The sequence below is a fragment of the Sceloporus undulatus genome, chromosome 2, assembly GCF_019175285.1.
Source record: "Sceloporus undulatus isolate JIND9_A2432 ecotype Alabama chromosome 2, SceUnd_v1.1, whole genome shotgun sequence".
Classification (NCBI taxonomy): domain Eukaryota; kingdom Metazoa; phylum Chordata; class Lepidosauria; order Squamata; family Phrynosomatidae; genus Sceloporus; species Sceloporus undulatus.
The window spans coordinates 127,002,153-127,023,079 of record NC_056523.1 but is presented as its reverse complement, the minus strand read 5'-3'; the positions used below and the strand labels follow the sequence as shown (position 1 = coordinate 127,023,079).

The following is a 20,927-nucleotide window of genomic DNA, read 5'->3' as shown; positions in this document are numbered from 1 at the left end:
TTCAGGATCCAGAGTGGCACAGTGGTTCGAGTGTTGGACTACAACTCTAGAGATCAGGATTCAATTCCTAGCTTGCCCTTGAATCCCACTGGGCAAGGCACATGGTCTCAGCCCCAGGGGAAGACAATAGCAAAACCTCTTCTGAACAAATCTTGCCAAGAAGACCCCATAATGATGTCATAGGGTCAACATAAGCCAGAAATGATTTGAAAGTACACAACAACAAAAGCTGCCTGTTGACTTATGGTGACCTCATGAATTTCATAGGGTTTTCTTAGAAAAGAATTTTTCAGAGATGGTTTTGGAAGTTCCTTCCTGTGAAATACAGCCTATATCACCTGGTATTTGTTGACAGTCTCTCACCCAAGTACTAACCAGGGCTGACCCTACTTAGCTTCCAAGATCAAACAGGCCTTTAAGGTAAGACTTATACCATAATAAAATCATTCCATTTCCATTTTCAGCTAACTTTAAAAATATATACTTATATTCAAGATGCTTTCTAACTCCAAATTTCCAGGCAATCTAGGAATTCTTACTCCATCCCACTGGCAAGCATCCAGCCTCCTCCATTTCCACATCTCACATTATCTACTGCCTTCCATTCACCCTCCTAACCCAAAAGAACCAAGGGTCAACCCAACCGTACCACAGACCCTGCCTCTGCTCCTGTGTAATGCCAGGTCAATTAAGAACAAGACCAACATTATCCAAGATCTCTTGGAAGATAAGAACTGTGACCTGGCTTGCATTACAGAGACCTGGCTGGGGGCCGAGAGTAATGCAGTGTAGACACAGGCTCTCCCAGCTGGGTACACGGTTAAGGAGCAGACCAGGACATGTGGGCGGAGGGGAGATGTTGCCATAGTCCATAAAAACACGCTTACCTTAACCAGGAACTCCATCCGGAAAACGAACTTCATCGAGTGTATTTACCTGACCCTGAAGGCTAAGGACAGTCTGGGGATTTTGTTGGTCTAGCGTCAACCCCGTGGGCTAACAGACTCCCTAGCCGAGCTGACACAGCTGGTCTCGGAATTGATGCTGGAGTCTCTCAGACTTCTCGTTCTAGGGGACCACAACATCCCTTTCAAGGCCGGCTCACAAGATCTGACAGGTGAGGCTTGGAAGTTCATGGCTTCCATGATGGCCATGGGCCTGTCCCAGTTAGTCTCGGGTCCAACGCATTGCGCAGGTAATACGCTCAATGTCGTCTTTAGTATGGATTGGGATAATCTGTGGGCAGAGGTATGTAGTACCTCTGCTCTGTCATGGACGGATCATTTCCTGGTTGAGGTCCGACTTAAGGCAACTACCCAAATCCTCCCAGGGGGTGGAGGACTTATTAGGATGGTCCACCCTCAAAGGCTGATGGAACCCAAAAGGTTCCAAGAAGCCTTAGAAGGGTTTATGGTTGAAGTTGACGGCGATTCTGTTGATGCCCTGACTAACAGTATCGCTCCTAAGAGTCCTTTCCGGCCCGCTTCTAATAAGAAACCCTGGTATACAGAAGATCTCCGGGAAATGAAGTGGGCCGCGCAATGACTAGAGTGCAGCTGGCAGAGACACCAGTACTTATCCGACAAGACTCTTTTGACTCATCAGGCTCTTTTGAAATCTTATGGAGTGGCAATAAGTGCAGCAAAGAATTCTTTCTATGCTTCACGTATTGCATCTGCAGAGTCTCGTCCAGCAGAGCTGTTCAGGGTTGTGAGGGAGTTGACTCAGCTTCCTCCCACTCTGAACCCTATTTTGGAACCAACTAAGGCCTGCTGTGATGATTTTAACAACTTCTTCGCAGATAAAATCTCTCGGATAAGGGCTGATCTCGATGCTGGCAATTTAACAGAAACAATAGAAGAGGTATCCAGAGCTTCCGTGGACTCCATTAAACTGGATCACTTTGAGTTTGTTCATACCGATGAAGTGGACAACCTTCTTGGAAGTGTTAGGAGGACGACGTGCTCTCTCGATCCCTGCCCTTCTTGGCTGATCGCCCAGGGTGGTGATGCTGTAACATCTTTATTGCAACATATAATTAATGCATCATTCAGGGAGGGAAAATTTCCATCTAGCTTGAAATTAGCAACAGTTAAACCATTGCTTAAGAAACCCTCCCTAGACCCCCTGGTAAGGAGCAACTACAGACCAGTCTCATTATTGCCATTTTTAGGTAAGGTGATCGAGAGAGCGGTCGCCTTCCAACTCCAAGCAGTTTTGGATGAAACCAATTATCTGGACCCATTTCAAACTGGCTTCAGAGCGGGATATGGAGTTGAGACTGCCATGGTCGCCTTAGTCGATGATCTCCGTCTGGGCATCGACAGGGGAAGTGTGACCTTGTTGGTGCTTTTGGACATCTCAGTGGCTTTCGATACCATTGACCACAGTATCCTTCTGGAACGCCTGAGGGATTTGGGTATCAGGGGCACTGCACTCCAGTGGTTCCGTTCCTACCTCTCGGGTAGATTCCAGATGGTGCAGTTGGGGAACACTTGCTCCTCTAAGAGGGAACTGACATCTGGTGTCCCTCAGGGAGAAATTCTGTCCCCCACTTTGTTTAACATTTACATGAAACCACTGGGAGCGATAATCCGGAGACATGGGGCGCAATGTTATCAGTACGCTGATGACACCCAAATATGCTTCTCTGTGTCTCCGACTGATGCAGTGTCTAAGGATGGCGTCTCTCCTCTGGATGCCTGCTTGGAGTCAGTAATGGGCTGGATGAGGGAAAACAAACTCAGTCTGAATCCAGAGAAAACGGAAATACTGGTGATACTGGTTCCCCAAGCCCGGGGAAGGAAATTTATCCACCTGTCCAGAACAGGGTCACACTTCCCCTGAAGGACAAAGTTCGCAGTTTAGGAGTACTTCTGGACTCGTCCCTGCAATTGACATCTCAAATAGATGCGATGGCCAGAAGTGCTTGCTATCAACTTCGGTTGATACGCCAACTGCGACCCTACCTGGGCCAAAGGGACCTTGAAACGGTGGTACATGCTCTGGTAACCTGTCGCTTAGATTTCTGTAATGCGCTCTACATGGGGCTACCCTTGTACCAAGCCCGGAAGCTTCAATTGGTACAAAATATGGCAGCCAGATTGGTCACCGGTGCGTCTAGGTTTGACCATATAACACCTATTTTGAAAGCTCTTCATTGGCTGCCTATTCACTTCTGAGCACAGTACAAGGTGTTGGTTATTACCTATAAAGCCCTATATGGCTTGGGCCTGAGTTACTTGAGGGACCACATCTCCCCATATGATCCGCCCCGCACACTTAGAACATCCGGGAAGAACCTCTTGGAAATACCAGCTTCCAAGTATGTTGTTACATCCCAGATGGCCTTTTCATTTGTTGCCCCGAGGATCTGGAATAGTCTTCCCGATGAACTCCGTCTTATGACCTCCCTGGAATCATTTAAAAAGAGTCTTAAAACCTTCCTCTTTTGTCAAGCCTTTCCCCCTGAAGAATGAAGTTTGTAATTTTTGATACCATCGATTCTTTGCCTACCCTGGATATGTATGTTGCATCATTGTTTTTAGAGTTTTTGTATTATTGGATTTTATTATGATATTGTTGGTTTGTAATGGTTTTTTGATTAGTCTGTAATCCCTTTTCGATCCTATGTGAGAGGCAGGGAAACACAAATAAAATTTATTATTATTATTATTATTATTATTATTATTATTACACATATCCCTTCTTGAAGCCCTTTATATGTGGGGCTGAGGATCCACTGTCTGCCACAGGGGGAATGGTGGAGCATTAAATGTTAGCTGAATACAGAAAGCCTCTGAGATTTTTTGGTTTTAAAGGGAAGGAAGGAAGGAAGGAAGGAAGGAAGGAAGGCTTTCCACATGCTCTGGTGGCTATGCTGTTTTGAAAATAAACAGCTCCCTACAGCTCCTGTGAAAAGCACCAGCTCAGTCCTTTTACAAAAACTCTACAGCACTATCTGGACAAAAAGTCTCCTTCCATTTAACTTGCAAGTGTAAGCTCAGAGCCCCAGGTACAACTTTGCTTGGGGAAAGGCAGACATTGGTCTGGGATTCCAGGCCATTTTCAGCATAGATTTTAAAACACCCTGTAATCACCTTAAGTAAGTGGCAGGCTTTTTGTGTGAGCTCAGAGCAGAGCCCTGCCTTCACTGAATGGATAATCCATTTTCATCTCCTATTGTTCTGCCAGGTCAGACAAAATTACTCCTGGCTTGCTGGGGGTACCTACACAATTTGGTCAGAAAACTCTATGGAAACTTTTTGTTCATTTAAGAATCTTTGGCGATTTGGGGAAATTGAAGAAAGAGCTTTTTGCTGATTTTAGATATGGCCTATAAGCTTCAGCTTGTGGTAAGTAATTGTATGCTGAACTCCAGTATGAATAGAAGGTTTACTGTGTGGTACGTGCTCTGATGAGGCAACCAAGGGATTGACTTGTCAAGTTTGATACAATCCTTGTTACAGGCACATAAAAGAAGAGGATATAGATGCAATCCATGTAAGATGCAATAGAATTTCTAGACAAAACCTTCTTTTAAAAAGCTAGAGTAAAGACTCAAGAGTATATACAGCAGGAATTGAAGGTTAAAGATTTAACCACAACAAAGACACTTTTAAAAAAATGAGCCCAAGATGTTAAGAAGAAGTGTTACATTTAAACACAGCATAAGCAATGATGGAAAGAAAATGGAACAAATCAATATGATTGTCCCTATAAGAAAATCCTCTGAGAAAGGAAAATGGAGGGAAATCGCTCAAACTTAATAACTTATAACTTTTTTTAAAGTACTTAATACTCATATCAAAATGATATATTATATGCAAGAGTTACTAGCACTGATAGAACATAAAGATGATGATGATGATGATGATGATGATGATGATGATGATGATGATGATTAGATTATTCCTCTATTCCATAATTCCCTAGTCAAAAATGCTTCCTCACTTGATAATTCAAATGCATGTTTGTCCTTGAACATATGCATTTGACAACCTGCAGAAGGTGAAGCAATAGGTAGGGTGGCAGTGGTGTACTTGGCAATTTGGAACAGATAAGGGAGTAGAAATTGAAAAATTCTATTCTTCCCATCTCTTGTCCACTCCTAAATTTTATCATTCCTACAATGTTCTTTTCTTAAAAGGGCTATCAAGCAAAGGCACATACAGTGGGCCCTTGTTATCGGCTGGGGTTTGGTTCCAGGAACCCACATGGATATTAAAATCCATGGATGCTCAAGTCCCATTAAATACAATGGCAGAGCAAAATGGTATCCTTTATATAAAAGGGCAAAATCAAGTTTTGCTATTTGGAATTTATACTTTTCTTGAATAGTTTCAAGCCATGAGTGCTTGAATCCGTGGATAAAAAATCTGTGGATAAGGAGGGCCGACTGTAATGTGAAACTTTGGCTTAGAGCCAATTCTACTGCCATGCCACTGATCTTATTTTTTAAAAAATCACAAGTTTTTGGTGCAGAAGTCTGGAATTTGAAATCCCAAAACAGGTTTTAAAATGACTAGCAAATTATGGGCAAAGCAACAAAGGACAGTGAGAAGGAAGAACTGTGCTCCTGTATTAATCTGGTTATCTTTTCAGCTCTTGTGACCAACATGCACAACAGTGATATGAACAGAAAGTAAACATGAAATGCAATATGATCCCACAGAAAACAGGCAGTAAAATCTTTCCTCTATACCTTGAGGAAGAAATGACTAGACATAAATTGGTACATGGCATGGGAAAACAGCATATAATAATTCATCATGACCAGACAAATGATATAGTTATGGCTTATTCTTTCCCCTCTATAGAAGCCCACAAGGTTGAGAGAACAAAATCAAAGACATAAGCCACATCTTCCCTGCTTACTTGGCTACAGATATCAAGCCCTGACCACCAAACATGAAATTTAGAATCGTACAAGCCATTGTATTTCACCATTACCATGTAGAGCTGGACAATTAAGACAACGGACAAAAAGAGAATAAATTCATTTGAGACGGAATTAATCGGGGTGCTGGAGAAAAGTACTGAAGATCTCATGGAGAGCAATCTGTCTGGCTTTACTTTGTGAATGAAGATTCAGGAAGGACTCATCCCGCGCTTTCTACAAGCGCGTTGATGACTAAAAAGGCCAATCTGAGATAAACAAGTCCGGTTGCTGAAAGCACAGCAGAAAGTCTCCTTGGGTGATGTTTCCGGGTTGTGGTTCTTTCTGCATTGTCATTTCTCTTCGAGACTCATTTGGCATGAGCTTTCAAAAAAAGGCTGCAGCATCATGGATAGTGCATCTCCATGTCTCCCGATGCAAGGCCAGGGTGGACCATTGTTGGTGATCAATTTGGCTGAGCCTGAGATGTTGTTTCAGGGAGTCCTTGTATCTCTTCTTTGGAGCACCCCTCTTATGCTGACCCATGGCAAGTTCACTGTAGAATACTATTTTTGGGAGGCGATGGTCCTTCATCCTAGAAACGTGTCCTGCCCAGTGCAGCTTCGTCCTCAATAGCATGGCCTCAATTCTAGTGATCCCTGCTTGCTCAAGGACAGCAACATTTGTCACATAGTCAGTCCAGTGTATATTTAAAATTCTGTGTAAACAGCGCTGATGAAAGCGTTCGAGGAGTCGTAGGTGTTGCCAATAGGTGACCCATGTTTCAGACCCATAAAGGAGAATAGACAGTACAATGGCTCTATACACACTGATTTTTGTGCTGAATGCACTATATGCCTTTGCTAGTCTGTGATCATGGACAGCAAAAATTAATGGGATCAAGCCTGAATTTTCCATGGAGGCAAAGATGACTAAACTGAAGCTGTCATAATTTGGCCATGTCATAAGAGGCCATGAATCATTGGAAAAGACAATAATGTTGGGAAAGGTGGAGGGAGATAGATAGAAAGGAAGGAAGACCACATGCTAGATGGATGGATTCAATTAAGGAGGTCACGTGTATTAATCTGCAAGAGCTTAGAAGAATAGTGGAGGACAGGGAGTCTTGGAGGTGTTTTATCCACAGGTCCATGATGGAGATTGACTCAAGGGTAACAGCAGCAACAAACCAAGCCCCAACTAATCAGCACATGCTGACTCCACCTCAACCGCAAAATATGAAGATCTGCAGTTGATGATGGTAAGAAGAATAAAGCAAGCTGGACCTGAGCAAGCACAGCACTTTAGGAAACAGTGGGGTGGGGGGAATTGAACAAAGAATCAGAGTATTAAAAGACAAAAAGCCTGCCAACTAGGTTCCCAGCAAGCTCTTTTAACCCCATTGTCTGTGCCATATTAGAAGGACCAGAAATTAATTGCCAAGTAAGAGATTGAAGATTAGATTCCAATGAAACATTCTGAAGAAACACAATGCTGGTTATCTCAGACACAAAAAGAGATACTGAACAGAAACCTGGCCTCATAGTAAGAAGAACTCTGAAAAATAAAATGATTGTCCAACAGCTACACCTTCCAATAATTTTTCTGTAGTATCTGGTTGGGTGGGGTAGAGAGGAAGGAAGGAGGAAAGGCCTTCATGTTTCTGGAAACAATGAAAAAATAGTCACAGCCTTCCACAGTACTTTAAGACACAGGGAAGAGAACAAATGTTCCAGAAAAGGACCAGCAATATTATGGCGCGTTACAGAGCGCCGAAAAGCGGCGCTCTGCCTGCGCCGTCATTAGCTGCACCGAGAAGCCCTAGCGGCCAAACCGCGAGGCTTCTCGGCGCAGCTAAAAAGAAGCACCAAAATGGTGCTTCTTCTCGAGTCGCGGAAATGACTCGATGAGGCGCCAATGGCGCACTCGACACGTCATTTTTGCGATGCTACATGCGGACGCTAAGCATCCAGCACATAAAAATGGCTGTGCCCATGTGTATAGGGCGCAGCCATTTTTACGCCCCCGTCACGTGCTAGGGGTGAGGCCGGTATGGACGCTAGGTCCTCAGCCAACCCCTAGCACATGATGGGGGCGCTGCAAAGGCCCATGCGGAACAGGCCTATCATAGGGCAAAAGTTTTCCAAATCCATGGGGTATTTTTTAAACTGATTTTGAAGTTAGGACAGCTAAGAGAGAAGATAAACAAAGACATAAAGTTTGCTAACAGAAGCTGTAGTAGCAGCATATTTGTGTGTTAAGTCAACATCCCATCCTATCCAAGGAAGAACAGTGGCGATACTGGCTGTGAGATTTTGGAAACTGTAGTCCCAATAATTGACTCATGCTGGGGAACAGCCATCCTGGCTGCATCTGCCAACAGTCTGCATGTCATAAAGCTGCCCTGGCTTTACAGACTGATGCGTAGTTTCTCTGTACTCTATAAAAAACAAAAACAAAAATCCCTGATAAAAGATTCCCAAAGCATGGTCCATTTTAAAAAATGAGAATGTAAGCTTCTTTGATATACACTGGTACCCCGGGATACGAATGCGCCGCGTTACGAAATTTCTGGGTTACGAAAAAAATGTATTTAAAAAAACTGTTCCGGGTTACGAATGTTTTTTCGGGTTACGAAAAAAAAATTGGTGCTTTTCGGCGCTATTTCACACCAAATCGCGGCTTTTCCCCATTAGCGCCTATGGGTTTTTCGGCTTACGAAGCCTTTCGGGTTACGAAAGCGGCGGCGGAACGAATTATTTTCGTAACCCGGGGGAGCCCTGTACAGGATATATAGGATAAGGTATATAGGTATATAGTATAAGAGTCTGTCACTACCTACATCCCGCACAGTCGCTTCAACCCAGTTGAATCTTTACCTTCCCCATGAACCCAACATTTCAAGTGCTTCTTGAGCACTTATACACTCTGGTTAGCAATCTGTTTTCCTAGAAAGCCTTTCTGGGAAGGGAGCAAAGGTTGATGGGGTCCATATTTCAATTCACACCCTTTAAAACTGTTCACTCTCATATTTTGGGCCACATTGTTTATTGCCTATACATCACTGCTTGGACAGCCAGGGAAGCTCGTAATTTAGATTTAGCCCAAAGACCTCTTTTCTGTGCCTCTAATGCAAAAGCTATATCTGCTTTACTCTTTCAAAACTACTAGAATTTTTAATGCACTCCAGACACTTCATTTGGGAAGAAACAGTTTCTTCCTCAGTGCTATGTACAGAACCATCATCCTTCAGTTTCAATTAAATGGTAAGGAAATGCTGAGATTAATTATCCTAACTCTAGCTGTATATTTTACACAGCCCTTGCAGATTAAAGGGAAAGAAAAGAATGAAAAATTCAAACAAGGCTGAAAGAGTACTATTCTAAATGCATAAATATTTTAGGATTAATTGTAAAGCATCTATTTGTAGGACAATGTGTCATGAAATATGCAAGTTTCCATCATAAAATAAACAACTGCTTAGAGTAAGAACAGGGCAGCACTAAAAGATCTACCAAGGGGGAAGCAGCCATTCAGAATGGATTTCTGGATGTATGTGGTAGCTTACTGCTACCCACAATCTGTTCTCTAGAAATCTGGCCTCCCCATGACACTTCTAGTATGCCACCCATGTCCACTAGAGGTTTGAAAGCCATGGCTCACAAACTCAAAATCACTTATATCCTTTTTCCATGGAAATGACTAAACAACCCTAGATAAAAGTGCACAGAGTCTCCCTACTTTAAAGGATGCTGCAGTTCCTGGGGGGGAGGGGAGAAGATGGTGCAAAACAGGAAATGCACCCATCACAGATTCTGCCAAATCTCAACATCAACCTATAGGCCCATTCATCTAACCAGTTGTTCTGTCAAAACAGTAGAAGCAATGCTTCTCAGGGGTGTCATCTACCCTCTAAAGACATCCTCCCTCCAACCCAACATGTTACAGAAAAGTTAAGATCTCACCACAAGCCCTGGGAGGGGAACAACAAACTAAGGAAGAATTTAAAGAATTGAGAACATGTAGTTCTCTCCTGGGAGTACATAAGTAAGATCTCACAGTGATGATAGTCCTGCCATGTATGCACATGCACACACCAGCAGCACATAGGATATTCTTCCACACAGAAAGAATCAGTTGAAAAAGACCCACACAACTAGCCCTACTCATATCATTGTTGGCATATGTTAGTATATACGTTAAGAAACTCATGACTGTGTATGTGTGTACACAAGAGATAAAGTGTCTAACCATCCCTTGCCTACCATCTACAATTTTTACATCCTCTTCCAGCATTCTGCTTAGGAGCAAGGGTCTCCTACCTGTGAAGATGTGCTTCTCAGCTTCTGTAATCCATTGTCCAGACGATCCATCTTGGCTATTAGCTCCTTCCCCTTTTTAAACAGCAAGTTCTGATAGAGTTTGATTTGTTCCAGGAACGACTTGGGGGTGGTGTAGTTATAACGACGTTCATTACTCAGGTAAGAACGGGACATCTCATTAACACTGGTGTGCACATAAGCCATGAATTTGCTTATAGATTCTTTCACAGAAGACTTAAAAATAAAATTGAAGAGAAAACATTTCAAGCAAACTAACTAAGCAGACTGATTAAATGCTCTATGGTTATGTCTTAACATGCAGGGCATTCCAGAAGATTTGATGTTCATGAATTATCTTCTCAAAAATTACATGGCTCTTGATTTTATTATTTGGAAGACTGGCTATGCTGTAACAAAAGACATTTTATATCTTATAACTGTGTCAGGGGAAGGCATAAAGTTGGGTCCAGCTTGATAGAGATACTGAGAGGCTAGTGAAGGGAGGCTGTGATGGCTGAGGAATTCTGAGAGCTGAAGCTCCCAAAAGTAACTTTTTGTAAATAGATAAGGAAAGAATGCTTACTGTTAGTGTCTCATACTCCTGTACCATTGCAAGACAAATACAGCGGACTTGCAATCTGCTCTGTCTTTCCTTCAACTCCCCCAAATGAGTTCCAGCCTAGCTGGCATATCCACACTTCACTTTTGTCTCTTAGGAATATCCTATCCACACAAACAACAGCCTTGACCAGTTATAGAGATCAATTGTATTGGCTGAGGAAAGTCAGTGCAAATTTCTGCCCACAAACAACTGAAAGAGAAACAAGTCTCTTCCTCACAGATCAGTTCAAGGAACAAAAGGGAGGCTGAGCTATTCAGCTTCCTTTTTAAAGACACTAAAGTAAGTTGTGCATCTTCTGACATGTACTGATATCTCTGAGTCCAAATCTCTCCACCAGCAGTGAACACCTTCCCCTGTGGAGCAATTGTTTGACAGAGGCAGAAAGATCACATATTCATTTATTTTTGCACATTTGTATTGCTAGAGCAATTAATTCTGCTACTAAGTATGGAACTACAATTTACAAGCAGAAAAGTACATTTTTAAACAAGAGAGAGAAAAACATAAATAGTGACCAAGCAAAACTTTGGTATACAGAAAATATATATAGCCATCAGCCTTTATGGAAGAAAAACCAAACCCTGAAAAACAAAGTGGCTCCCACTTTCAAAGCAAGAAAAACATGCAATGCAGTACATGTCCCAGTTTTAGTGGGCCTCAAACACCTGTGGCTAACTTGTGGTGCTTAAAAAGTGCACTTTTGCTGCTTTGAGACATACTGAGACCTGGCAAAAAAAAACTTTTGGCATCACATGTTTAGAAACCCATCATGAGCAATACTCTCCTCAGCATATTTTGATGATTTTAAAATGAAGTGTTAGCATTAAAATATCTCAACTTGTGGAAAAGCCTTCATAATTTAACAGCTGTTCACACATTCACCTAAACATGCATCATAGGATCTACCATGCTTTGTACTGACCACATTAACACCCTAACATTATGGCCTCTGGTTGTAACATGTTGTACTAATACAGGAACCTAGTTCTTATCAAGACAGCTTCAGTGTTAAAAAGAAACCCTCAAGAAATTTTTTTTTGACATGTTGACATCACTTCACATTTGGAGCCAGCAATCCAGCCTGGCAGATGAAGAAATCACACAAAAAGGAGTATGGGGAGTCTACATAAACAAGTTGCAGAGCAGATCAAATGAGTTTCTCCTCAGCAGGTGCATGTATACTCAGAGTGTCACCCTACATTACAAAATAATTCCCTCAATACGATTGTGAAGCTGGATACAGGGAAAAGTAAAATGTACAGTGAATCATATATGGGTGCTACCTCAATAGCTTCTGTCCCTTCTAAGAAGCGCAGGCTGACTGACTCCAAGGCTTCTCTGGGCCACTCATGGAACCAATCTATTGCTGTACAGTTCACAATAGCCGGGAACTTCCGACTGCGAACTCTCAGCTTGTTCCCCACTGGAGAAAAGCAAAGAGCAACCTGAGGGAAGAGAAAATAGGCAATGAGAAGATGAAGAAGGGGAAAATGGAAACAAGGAGTAACAGAAATCAGACTACTGATCCCTCTAGCTAGAATTGCCAATACCAACTGGCACTGGCACTTGGCTTGCCAGAATTCTAGGTGGGAGTTTTTCAAGCGCAGCCTGGATATGCTGTGGATTGAAACTGGAATCGTCTATATGCAAAGTATATGCTCTGCTGCTGAGCTAAAGCATCCTTCCCAGCCAGAGAAAAAGGTTATGGAAGTATGACTTAGTTTTATGGCTTTTACTCAAGTAAATTCTGAGCAAAATTACATTGCTCAGAACCAAGGCACAGTAACAATAAAGCACACTATCTAAAGTGTCAAAACCCCCCCCCCCAATTCAGTAATTTTTCTCACTAAATAAATGTAAGAATTCTATTCATGTCTTGTGCAAAAATCAGCCATCTTCCCTGAAGACATAATTTTTGTTACAGGAACATCACATATTCTCTGCATTCATGTGGTAACATTTCACACCCCTGTGAACACACTTGGGAGGAAATGCTTAATAAAATTATTATTTAAAAAAGGGTACTATCAGAAACAGCTGCCAGAAGCATAAAATCCAAATAAAACTGAAGAGTGAACAGATGACTTAGTCCTCAGAGATCATCACAATCCTACCTTGAGCTGCCGTCTAACTCGATCAATGAAGAATTTCCAACAAGCCTCTCTAGAGTCTAGCAGTCCTTGGGCTTTTACTTCATTCCTCATATTACTGATGATATTTTCAACTTCATCATCAGGGAAAAGATCAGGAATTTCTCCTAGAAAACAGAATATACTATTGTGCTCTCTTGAATCCTTAGTACAACCAATTCACAACAGAACTGCCCATGTGCTAAGAGCTCTTACTGAATGACACTGGAAAAGATCTCAAAATGACCAATGGCAATCCATAATTCTTGATTGATAGATTCCAGAATCATGAAGGTAGATAGGTGTGACAGCGAAGGGGAGACAGGGAGACAGAGAATGATGTCTGTGCATGCACACCCTTCTGGCATAATAAAGACTGACTCTAGAGGAAACTACTCCCTGGTAAACAAAAATAGAATCTGTGTAGAAGGCTGAAGTTGCTAATGGCTCCATTTTTGCATCCTCTGGAGAATATTTCATGGTTTTGATTTTGCTGTTATGTGCATATGCAACTGATTTTTCTGATATCCATACCTGAAGCTAATAGGTCATTGACCAGAACTAAGAACCTCTCATCAGCCACTTGAGCATCTGTCATAAGAAATACAGTGCCCATATTCTTGACTCCTGCTGTAATGTACTGTGCTGCTAGATCTGCCTGTGGGACAAGAAAGAAAAAGTATACTTAAAAACAAAATGCTTAGACATCTCTGTGAAGAGAGATTCTAGCCATGTCGATGACTAAATTCAGGATCCAACCAAATTCAGAAATCTGCTGATATTTCTGCACAGTTAAGTATATACATTTCTAATCACACTGCTGTTCTTAATGTTTATTGTGCTAACAAGGTGTTGTTATCACCTTTAAAGCCCTAAATGGCTTGGGTCCAAACTATCTCCGGGACCACCTTCTCCCCTATAATCCTCCCCGCGCACTCCGCTCCTCTGGGAGGGGCCTACTTCAGCCACAAACATCTAGGCTCTCGGCTACCTCCCAGAGGGCATTTTCCATTGTCGCCCGCAGAGTGTGGAACGGCCTGCCGGATGAGATCCGTCTGCTTACATTCTTAGACAGCTTTAAAAAGGCTGTTAAGACGGATCTCTTCCAGCAGGCCTTTCCAGAATAACAAACCCGGCCTCAGGAAACTCCTATAAAGCGATACCACTGCTCCCATTGATTATTGTTGTATTAATTATTGTTCTGTTGTTCTGTTGTATTGTTTTGTTGTTTGACCCTTCGGTCAGTTTTAACCTGTATGGTTTTAATTTTCTATTAGATATAATACCTTTTTAAGGGGGGGGAGGGTACCAGGGATTTGATATGTTGTATATTTTTAATTTATTAGCCGCCCCGATTGTTCTCAGAAGGGCGGGATACAAATAAATTTTATTATTATATTATTATTATTAACATAACAAGTAAGCAAGTGGGAATATATATATATATAAACTCAGAATCTCTCCTAGACAGCAATAATGCAGAATCCAAACACTGTTCTAGTCACTGTAGCCATTAAAGACTCTTTGCAACACTTTGTTGGAAGTTCACAAATTACTAATGGAAACTGATTTCCCCCTTACACACACAAATATTCATGTATGAATACTTCTTATACATTCCTCTGTAACCCCAGAAAAGGGGTGCCATTCAGTTGTGAACTTTGATGGATATTTCTTACAGCAGACTTAGGACTTTATCACACGCGGCTTTTAAACCAACATAAAAGTTCAATAATAGTACCTTTGGCAACATCTATTGCATGACACTGTCTCCCTCTCATTGCTGCCTTGTCCTCCATTGTGGTTAATCCGCATCTTGCCATTGATGGGGAAAACATGTCAACAAGTTCCCAACTGCATTGGTCTAGCACTAGTCCACAGGTGTGGTAAATTATTCTGTGGCAGTTCCAGGACTGTGCAGTCATGTAGTGTCAGTGTTTCTTCCTCTCCCCCTCCCCTTTGCTATTCCAGAACAGCCTGGGGGTTGTCTTGTTTTAATTATTTTCTTTTAAAAATTTTTTTGTTAAACTATATCAGCAGAACTCCAGAACTGCACTAAAAATACACACGTGCACGCATAAAAGGCATTCTGGATAGAGCATAGGGCAGGGAGGCAGAGTTAAAGATAAGGGCAGAAGAGTACATGTGAGACTATCAACGGCCTGGTTACACTAATGAAGTGAAGTGTGGTAGGCAGCGCTCCCAATTCAATATGAAAGCACTTCTCTTCATTAATGAAAATACAACGAGAAAAGGGGTTATATAATAAAGTCCTTAAATGTCCAGAAGGCTTTGTAGTTATTTCCACAAGACAGATCTCTGCAGAATTTGGGGGACAGGATACGACTGCTTATCTGAAGCTGCTCTGACATGAACAATTCTCTGCATACAGGTTTCCAGCCTACTGGTATCTCTGATCAGGTAAGCTTAGCCCATGCAGGAAGATGTTGCTTTCAGACTACTTTCAAATAAACAAGTTGTACATGCCTACCTATACCTTTGGATCAACCTTTAGATCACCTCATATTATCTTGAGATAACTACTTACAGCACTGTTATTAAGACTTCCAAACATTATCTTCTGTGAACCACGAATAAAATGCAACCTAACAAAAACTTAATGTAAGGAAGCAATTTCTCTAACATGGAATAAACAATCATTACAATTTCAAACAAAATCTAAGCAGAGGCTAAGTGACAAGCAGAACCACAATTTATTTTCCTGTGCCCTTCTTTACAAGATACTCACTTTCAGGTCAGAGATTCCATAGCCTTTCCTCAAGGTGATTTGGAAGACCTCCAGGGAACTAATGAATGCTGCCAGTCTTGTCAGACTCTGCTTGCCACTTCCTCCCACACCAACCAGCAGTGCGTTTCCTCTGGGAGATTCCAGGATACGATTGATCCGACAGCTAAATAGGAAGGTATAGAATCACTAAATTGTAGGGTGTGTGTTTTTTTTAAATGTATTTATTTTTTTGCTCTGTGGGACATGTTAGGATATGGCAAAAGGTTCAAATCAGAACTAGATGTGAAATTTCAGTCTATTCTGTAATCAAAAAGGAAGCATTAATGGTTAAATCTCTCTTATCCAGAATGCTCCCAAAAAATCATGGGCGACTTTTCTTTCTGATGGTTCAGTGTACAAAAACTTTATTTTATGCACAAAATTATTTTTAAAATATTGTGTATAAAATTACCTTCAGGCTATGTGCATAAATATAATTTTTATGTTTAGACTCCAAGAGATCTCATTATGTACATACAAATATTTCAAAATCCAAAATACTTCTGATTTCAAGCATTTCAGCTAAGTGAGACTCAATCTGTACTAAGCACATGACAGCAGTATGATTCTACTTCAACCACCCTTTTCATTTCACTGCAGATCATGTGCTTGTTCTAGCTATACAGATTAGTGTTCATCCCTTCTCCAACAGGGACTGATCCTAACTAGGCTTCTTCGTAAATACAAGACAACAATTAGAAAAATTATAAAGAACATAATATATATCTAACCAAAGATGAATGAATTGTTGATCATAGAATCATAGAATCATAGAATTGTAGAGTTGGAAGAGACCACTAGGGCCATCCAGTCCAACCCTCTGCCGTGCAGGAAATCCAAATCAAAGCATCCCTGACAGATGGCCATCCAGCCTCTGTTTAAAGACCTCCAAGGAAGGAGACTCTATCACCCTCCGAGGGAGTGCATTCCACTGTCGAACAGCCCTTACTGTCAGGAAGTTCCTCCTAATGTTCAGGTGGAATCTCTTTTCCTGTAGCTTGCATCCATTGTTCCAGGTCCTGTTCTCTGGAGCAGCAGAAAACAAGCTTGCTCCCTCCTCAATATGACATCCTTTCAAATATTTAAACAGGGCTATCATATCACCTCTTAACCTTCTTTTCTCCAGGCTAAACATCCCCAGCTCCCTAAGTCGTTCCTCATAGGGCATAGTTTCCAGACCCTTCACCATTTTTGTCGCCCTCCTTTGGACACGCTCCAGTTTCTCAATGTCCTTTCTGAATTGTGGCGCCCAGAACTGGACACAATATTCTAGGTGGGGCCTGACCAAAGCAGAATACAGTGGCACTATTACTTCTCTTGATCTAGACACTATACTTCTATTGATGCAGCCTAAAATAGCATTGGCCTTTTTAGCTGCCGCATCACACTGTTCACTCATGTTCAACTTGTGTTCTACTTGGACTCCTAGATCCCTTTCACACGTAGTTTCATTCAGCCAGGTGTCCCCCATCCTATATCTGTGCATTTTATTTTTCCGCCCTAAGTGCAATACCTTACATTTCTCTGTGTTGAATTTCATTTTGTTAGCTTTGGCCCAGCTTTCTAGTCTATTCAGGTCATTTTGAATCTTGATCCTGTCTTCTGGGGTATTAGCTATTCCCCCTAATTTGGTGTCATCTGCAAATTTGATAAGTATGCTCCCAATTCTGTCATTCAGGTCATTGATAAAGATATTGAATAGCACTGGGCCCAGGACAGAGCCTTGTGGGACCCCACTGGTCACTTCTCTCCAGGATGATGTCTTCCCTTCAGCTATCATGTGGAATCTATAATATATAGAAAAATGAAGTTCTCACATGAACTTCTGTACTTCTTGTTAGAATCATTTTCCTCCATGAATTGGATCATGCATCTGGGACCAGGAAAGTCCCAGCTTGTTGGGGGCAATTAGCTTACAGTTGTAAACCGCTTAGACCAGGGGTAGGCAACCTTTTTGAGCCGGGGGCCAGGTTGCTGTCCCTCAGACAACTGGGGGGCCGAAGTCGGGGGTGGAGCTTCCACCCTCCAGGGGCGGGGCCGCATGCCAGGGGTGGAGCTTCCAGCCTCCGGTGGCAGAGCCGCATGCTGGGGGTGGAGCTTCCACACTCTGGGGGCGGGGCCGCATGCTGGGGGTGGAGCTTCCACCCTCCAGGGCGGGGCCGCATGCCAGGGGCGGAGCTTCCACCCTCCAGGGGCCAGGCCTCCTCCTCTTTGCCAGCCCCTGACGGGGGCCCAGGCCCTGTCAGAGGCCGGGAAAGAGACGGCGGGGGGCTGCCAGCACTGGAGGCCTCCCCCTCTTTGCCGGCCCCTGACAAGGCCCCAGGCCCCGTCAGAGGCTGGCAAAAAAGCCGGCAGGGACCGCCAGCACTGGAGGCCTCCCCCTCTTTGCCGCCAGAGCCCTCCTGGGGGGCCCCAGCAACAGCATCAGGCCTCCAAGAGGCCCGCTGCCACTTCCGGAGCTCTCCTGGGGGCCCCCAGCAATGGCATCGGGCCTCCAAGAGGCCCGCTGCCGCCGCCGGAACCCTCCTGGGGTCCCCAGCAACGGCAATGGGCCTCCCAGAGGCCCGCTGCCACCGCCGGAGCCCTCCTGGGGGACCCCAGTGATGGCAACGGGCCTCCCAGAGGCCGCTGCCCATAGCGGTGAAGTCTCGCATGACCTTTTCTGTGGTCACGCGAGACTTCACCGCTATGGGCGCCGTCATTTTCCCCCCCCAAAATGGCGGGGTAGGTCACGCGAGACTTCACCACCATTTTGGGGGAGGGGGAATGGCAGCGCCCATAGCAGCGAAAAGCTGTAATTGATGGCGGCGGCAGCAGCGGCAGCTGCAGGCTGGCTGAAAGGCCTCCGCAGGCCGGATCCGGCCAGGTTGCCAACCCCTGGCTTAGACACTGCTAGTTCAGTATGAAGTGGTATATAAATGAAGCTGTTTTAGGAAATCAGGGCTGAAAAGTTATTTTCTGAGAACACATAATGACCCACAATCCCCAAATTTTCATTGCCTGAGCCAGTACAGTAGGATTTTCGTGGAGCAATCTAGCACTTGGAGGGGGCAGACAGGGAGAAGAAGACATTCTTTTATTCTTTGTCCTTTTGTTGCCTTGGTGTCCTTGTTGTCAGTTCTGTGCTCATGACATATATTCCCATTTCATGTTACTTAGCACATTGTTCATACACCCGAGAAAATAGCTCTTCAACACCTAACCCAAGTAGACATGTCTTCCTAGTCATAAAGGAAGAGCACAGATTCTGATATCCCCAATGTTCACTAGCAGACAGATGGCTTATCTTCAAGGAAGTGTTTCTGGATTAGGAATGCAGCTCTTACTTCACTCTCACAGGCAAGAAGCTTGTTGTTGTTGATCATTACCCTCGAATCAATCTCATAGCTACCCTGTGGATGAGACATCTCCAATACTCCCTGTCTTCCACTACTGTCCTCAGTTCTTACAGATTCATGCCCATGGCCTCCCTGATTGAGTCCATCCACCTAGTGTGTGGTCTTCTTCTCTTTCTCTTTTCTATCACCTTTCCTAGCATTATGGGGTTTTCTAATGTGCCATGTCTTCTCATGATGTGGCCAAAGTATGACAGACTCAGTTTAGTCATCTTGGCTTCTAGAGAGCTCTAAGGCCTAATCTGTTCTATGACCCATTTCATTTGTTTGTCTTTATGGCTGTCCACTGTATTGTCAGCACTCTTCTCCAACACCTCATCTAGAATGAATTTATTTTCTTTTTATCTGTTTTCTTAATTATTCAATTCTCGCATCTCGCAATGGGGAACACAATTGCTTGTATGATTCTGACTTTTGTGCTTAGTGGTATGACTTTACTCTTGAGGACCTTTTCTAGTTCTTTCATAGCTGCCCTCCTCATTCTTAGTCTTCTTTTGATTTCTTGACTGCAGTCCCCATTCTGATCAATGTTTCATCCAAGAATAGAGAATTCCAAAAGTTTTCCCCCAGCTGGGCAACATTATGGGAGTATCTGAATTCTTCCATTGTTTTTTCCCCTCATTTCAAGACGTTTTGGTGGAAATTTTTGTGAAAGGCTTTTGTACAAAACAATGAATTTTGTAGGGGGGATGACAACAATGTTTGGAAGAAGGCTTCAAATGCTCTCTAGAAGGTTCAAAATGTTTTTGTTTATTTATACAAGGCTTATCTGACCTGGTTGTTTCATTACACACATGCATATTGTTAGTTTTCAATGAAACATTTGATGAAATATGTTGAACTGTTTTCATTTTTGTGGTGCAGGAACCTATCGCCATTCTTTTCATATTACATTCTGTTAAAAGAAGTGATGTCTAGCTAACTGAAGTATACCTGTGTAGGAAGAGTCTACTCTTAATTAGACAGGTGAGCTTGATATGTGGGTTTCCCAGCTATCTAACAAATGGAATAACCAGGAAGAGCCAAACTACAAGAGCCCGTGGGGGACTTCTTTTTTCAATGCACTCATGCTTTTCTTTGCCTGAATTAAATGTGCTCATTAAAAGTAGATCATTTACCTTTCCCCTTCTGCCATTCACTGCAAACAGAAGCATTCACTAGCATATAGCATATATTGTAGTAATTTGTTTTTGTAGTATGTGTGGGTCATTGGGCAGCATCAGTGGCTTTTGCTTGAAATGAAAAGACATAAGGCAGATTCATATAACATTTTTGATAAGAGCATGCTCAACTTGGGCAAACAGGGGAAAAACAACCACCAATACCCCTTTTGTCCAGGCTGAAAGTCCCCAAAACAGCCATATGAGTAGGACTTCAATCACAGCTTTGCCCTCTTGAAAGGAGAAGCGGACTCTTCACCCTTGTTTTAAGGCCATGCTGCAATTAGACAGAGTAGAGTAGTCCTGGTACCTAGTGGCTAGTGTATAGAGAGCCTCTGAAAATTGTCTTTCTTTTACAAGCCTAACACACCAAGGGGGTGATCTCACTTGTGATTTAAAACGAATTTAAATACAGCAATTCATTTTAAAGCGATTCAAAATACAGCGAGTGTTATCCCGCTTTTCAATTCGCTTTATTTGTATCGTTCCCATTTACTTAAAGTTTTATTTTAATTCACTATAATTGACCCTGTTTCGTCCCCATTCAAGGATGAATCGGTGTATATTTAAACTGGTTTTGTTACTTTTTCGTTCACATTCACTTGTTTTGGCTGTCAATCAAAGCGACGTCAT

At 42.7% G+C, this 20,927-nt stretch overlaps 1 protein-coding gene across 1 annotated transcript in view; it reads right to left on the bottom strand.

Annotated features, from left to right (window-relative positions):
• The window catches only part of LOC121920402 (dynein axonemal heavy chain 9-like), a 195,274-nt gene that overhangs the window by 151,410 nt on the left and 22,937 nt on the right, over positions 1-20,927 (bottom strand). Inside the window, exons 5-9 of the mRNA XM_042447539.1 lie at positions 15,701-15,863; positions 13,486-13,609; positions 12,937-13,079; positions 12,106-12,267; positions 10,201-10,434 (exon numbers count right to left, since the gene is read on the bottom strand). Of these exons, the coding sequence (XP_042303473.1) occupies positions 10,201-10,434; positions 12,106-12,267; positions 12,937-13,079; positions 13,486-13,609; positions 15,701-15,863 (826 nt within the window). The remainder of the gene's footprint in view (positions 1-10,200; positions 10,435-12,105; positions 12,268-12,936; positions 13,080-13,485; positions 13,610-15,700; positions 15,864-20,927) is intronic.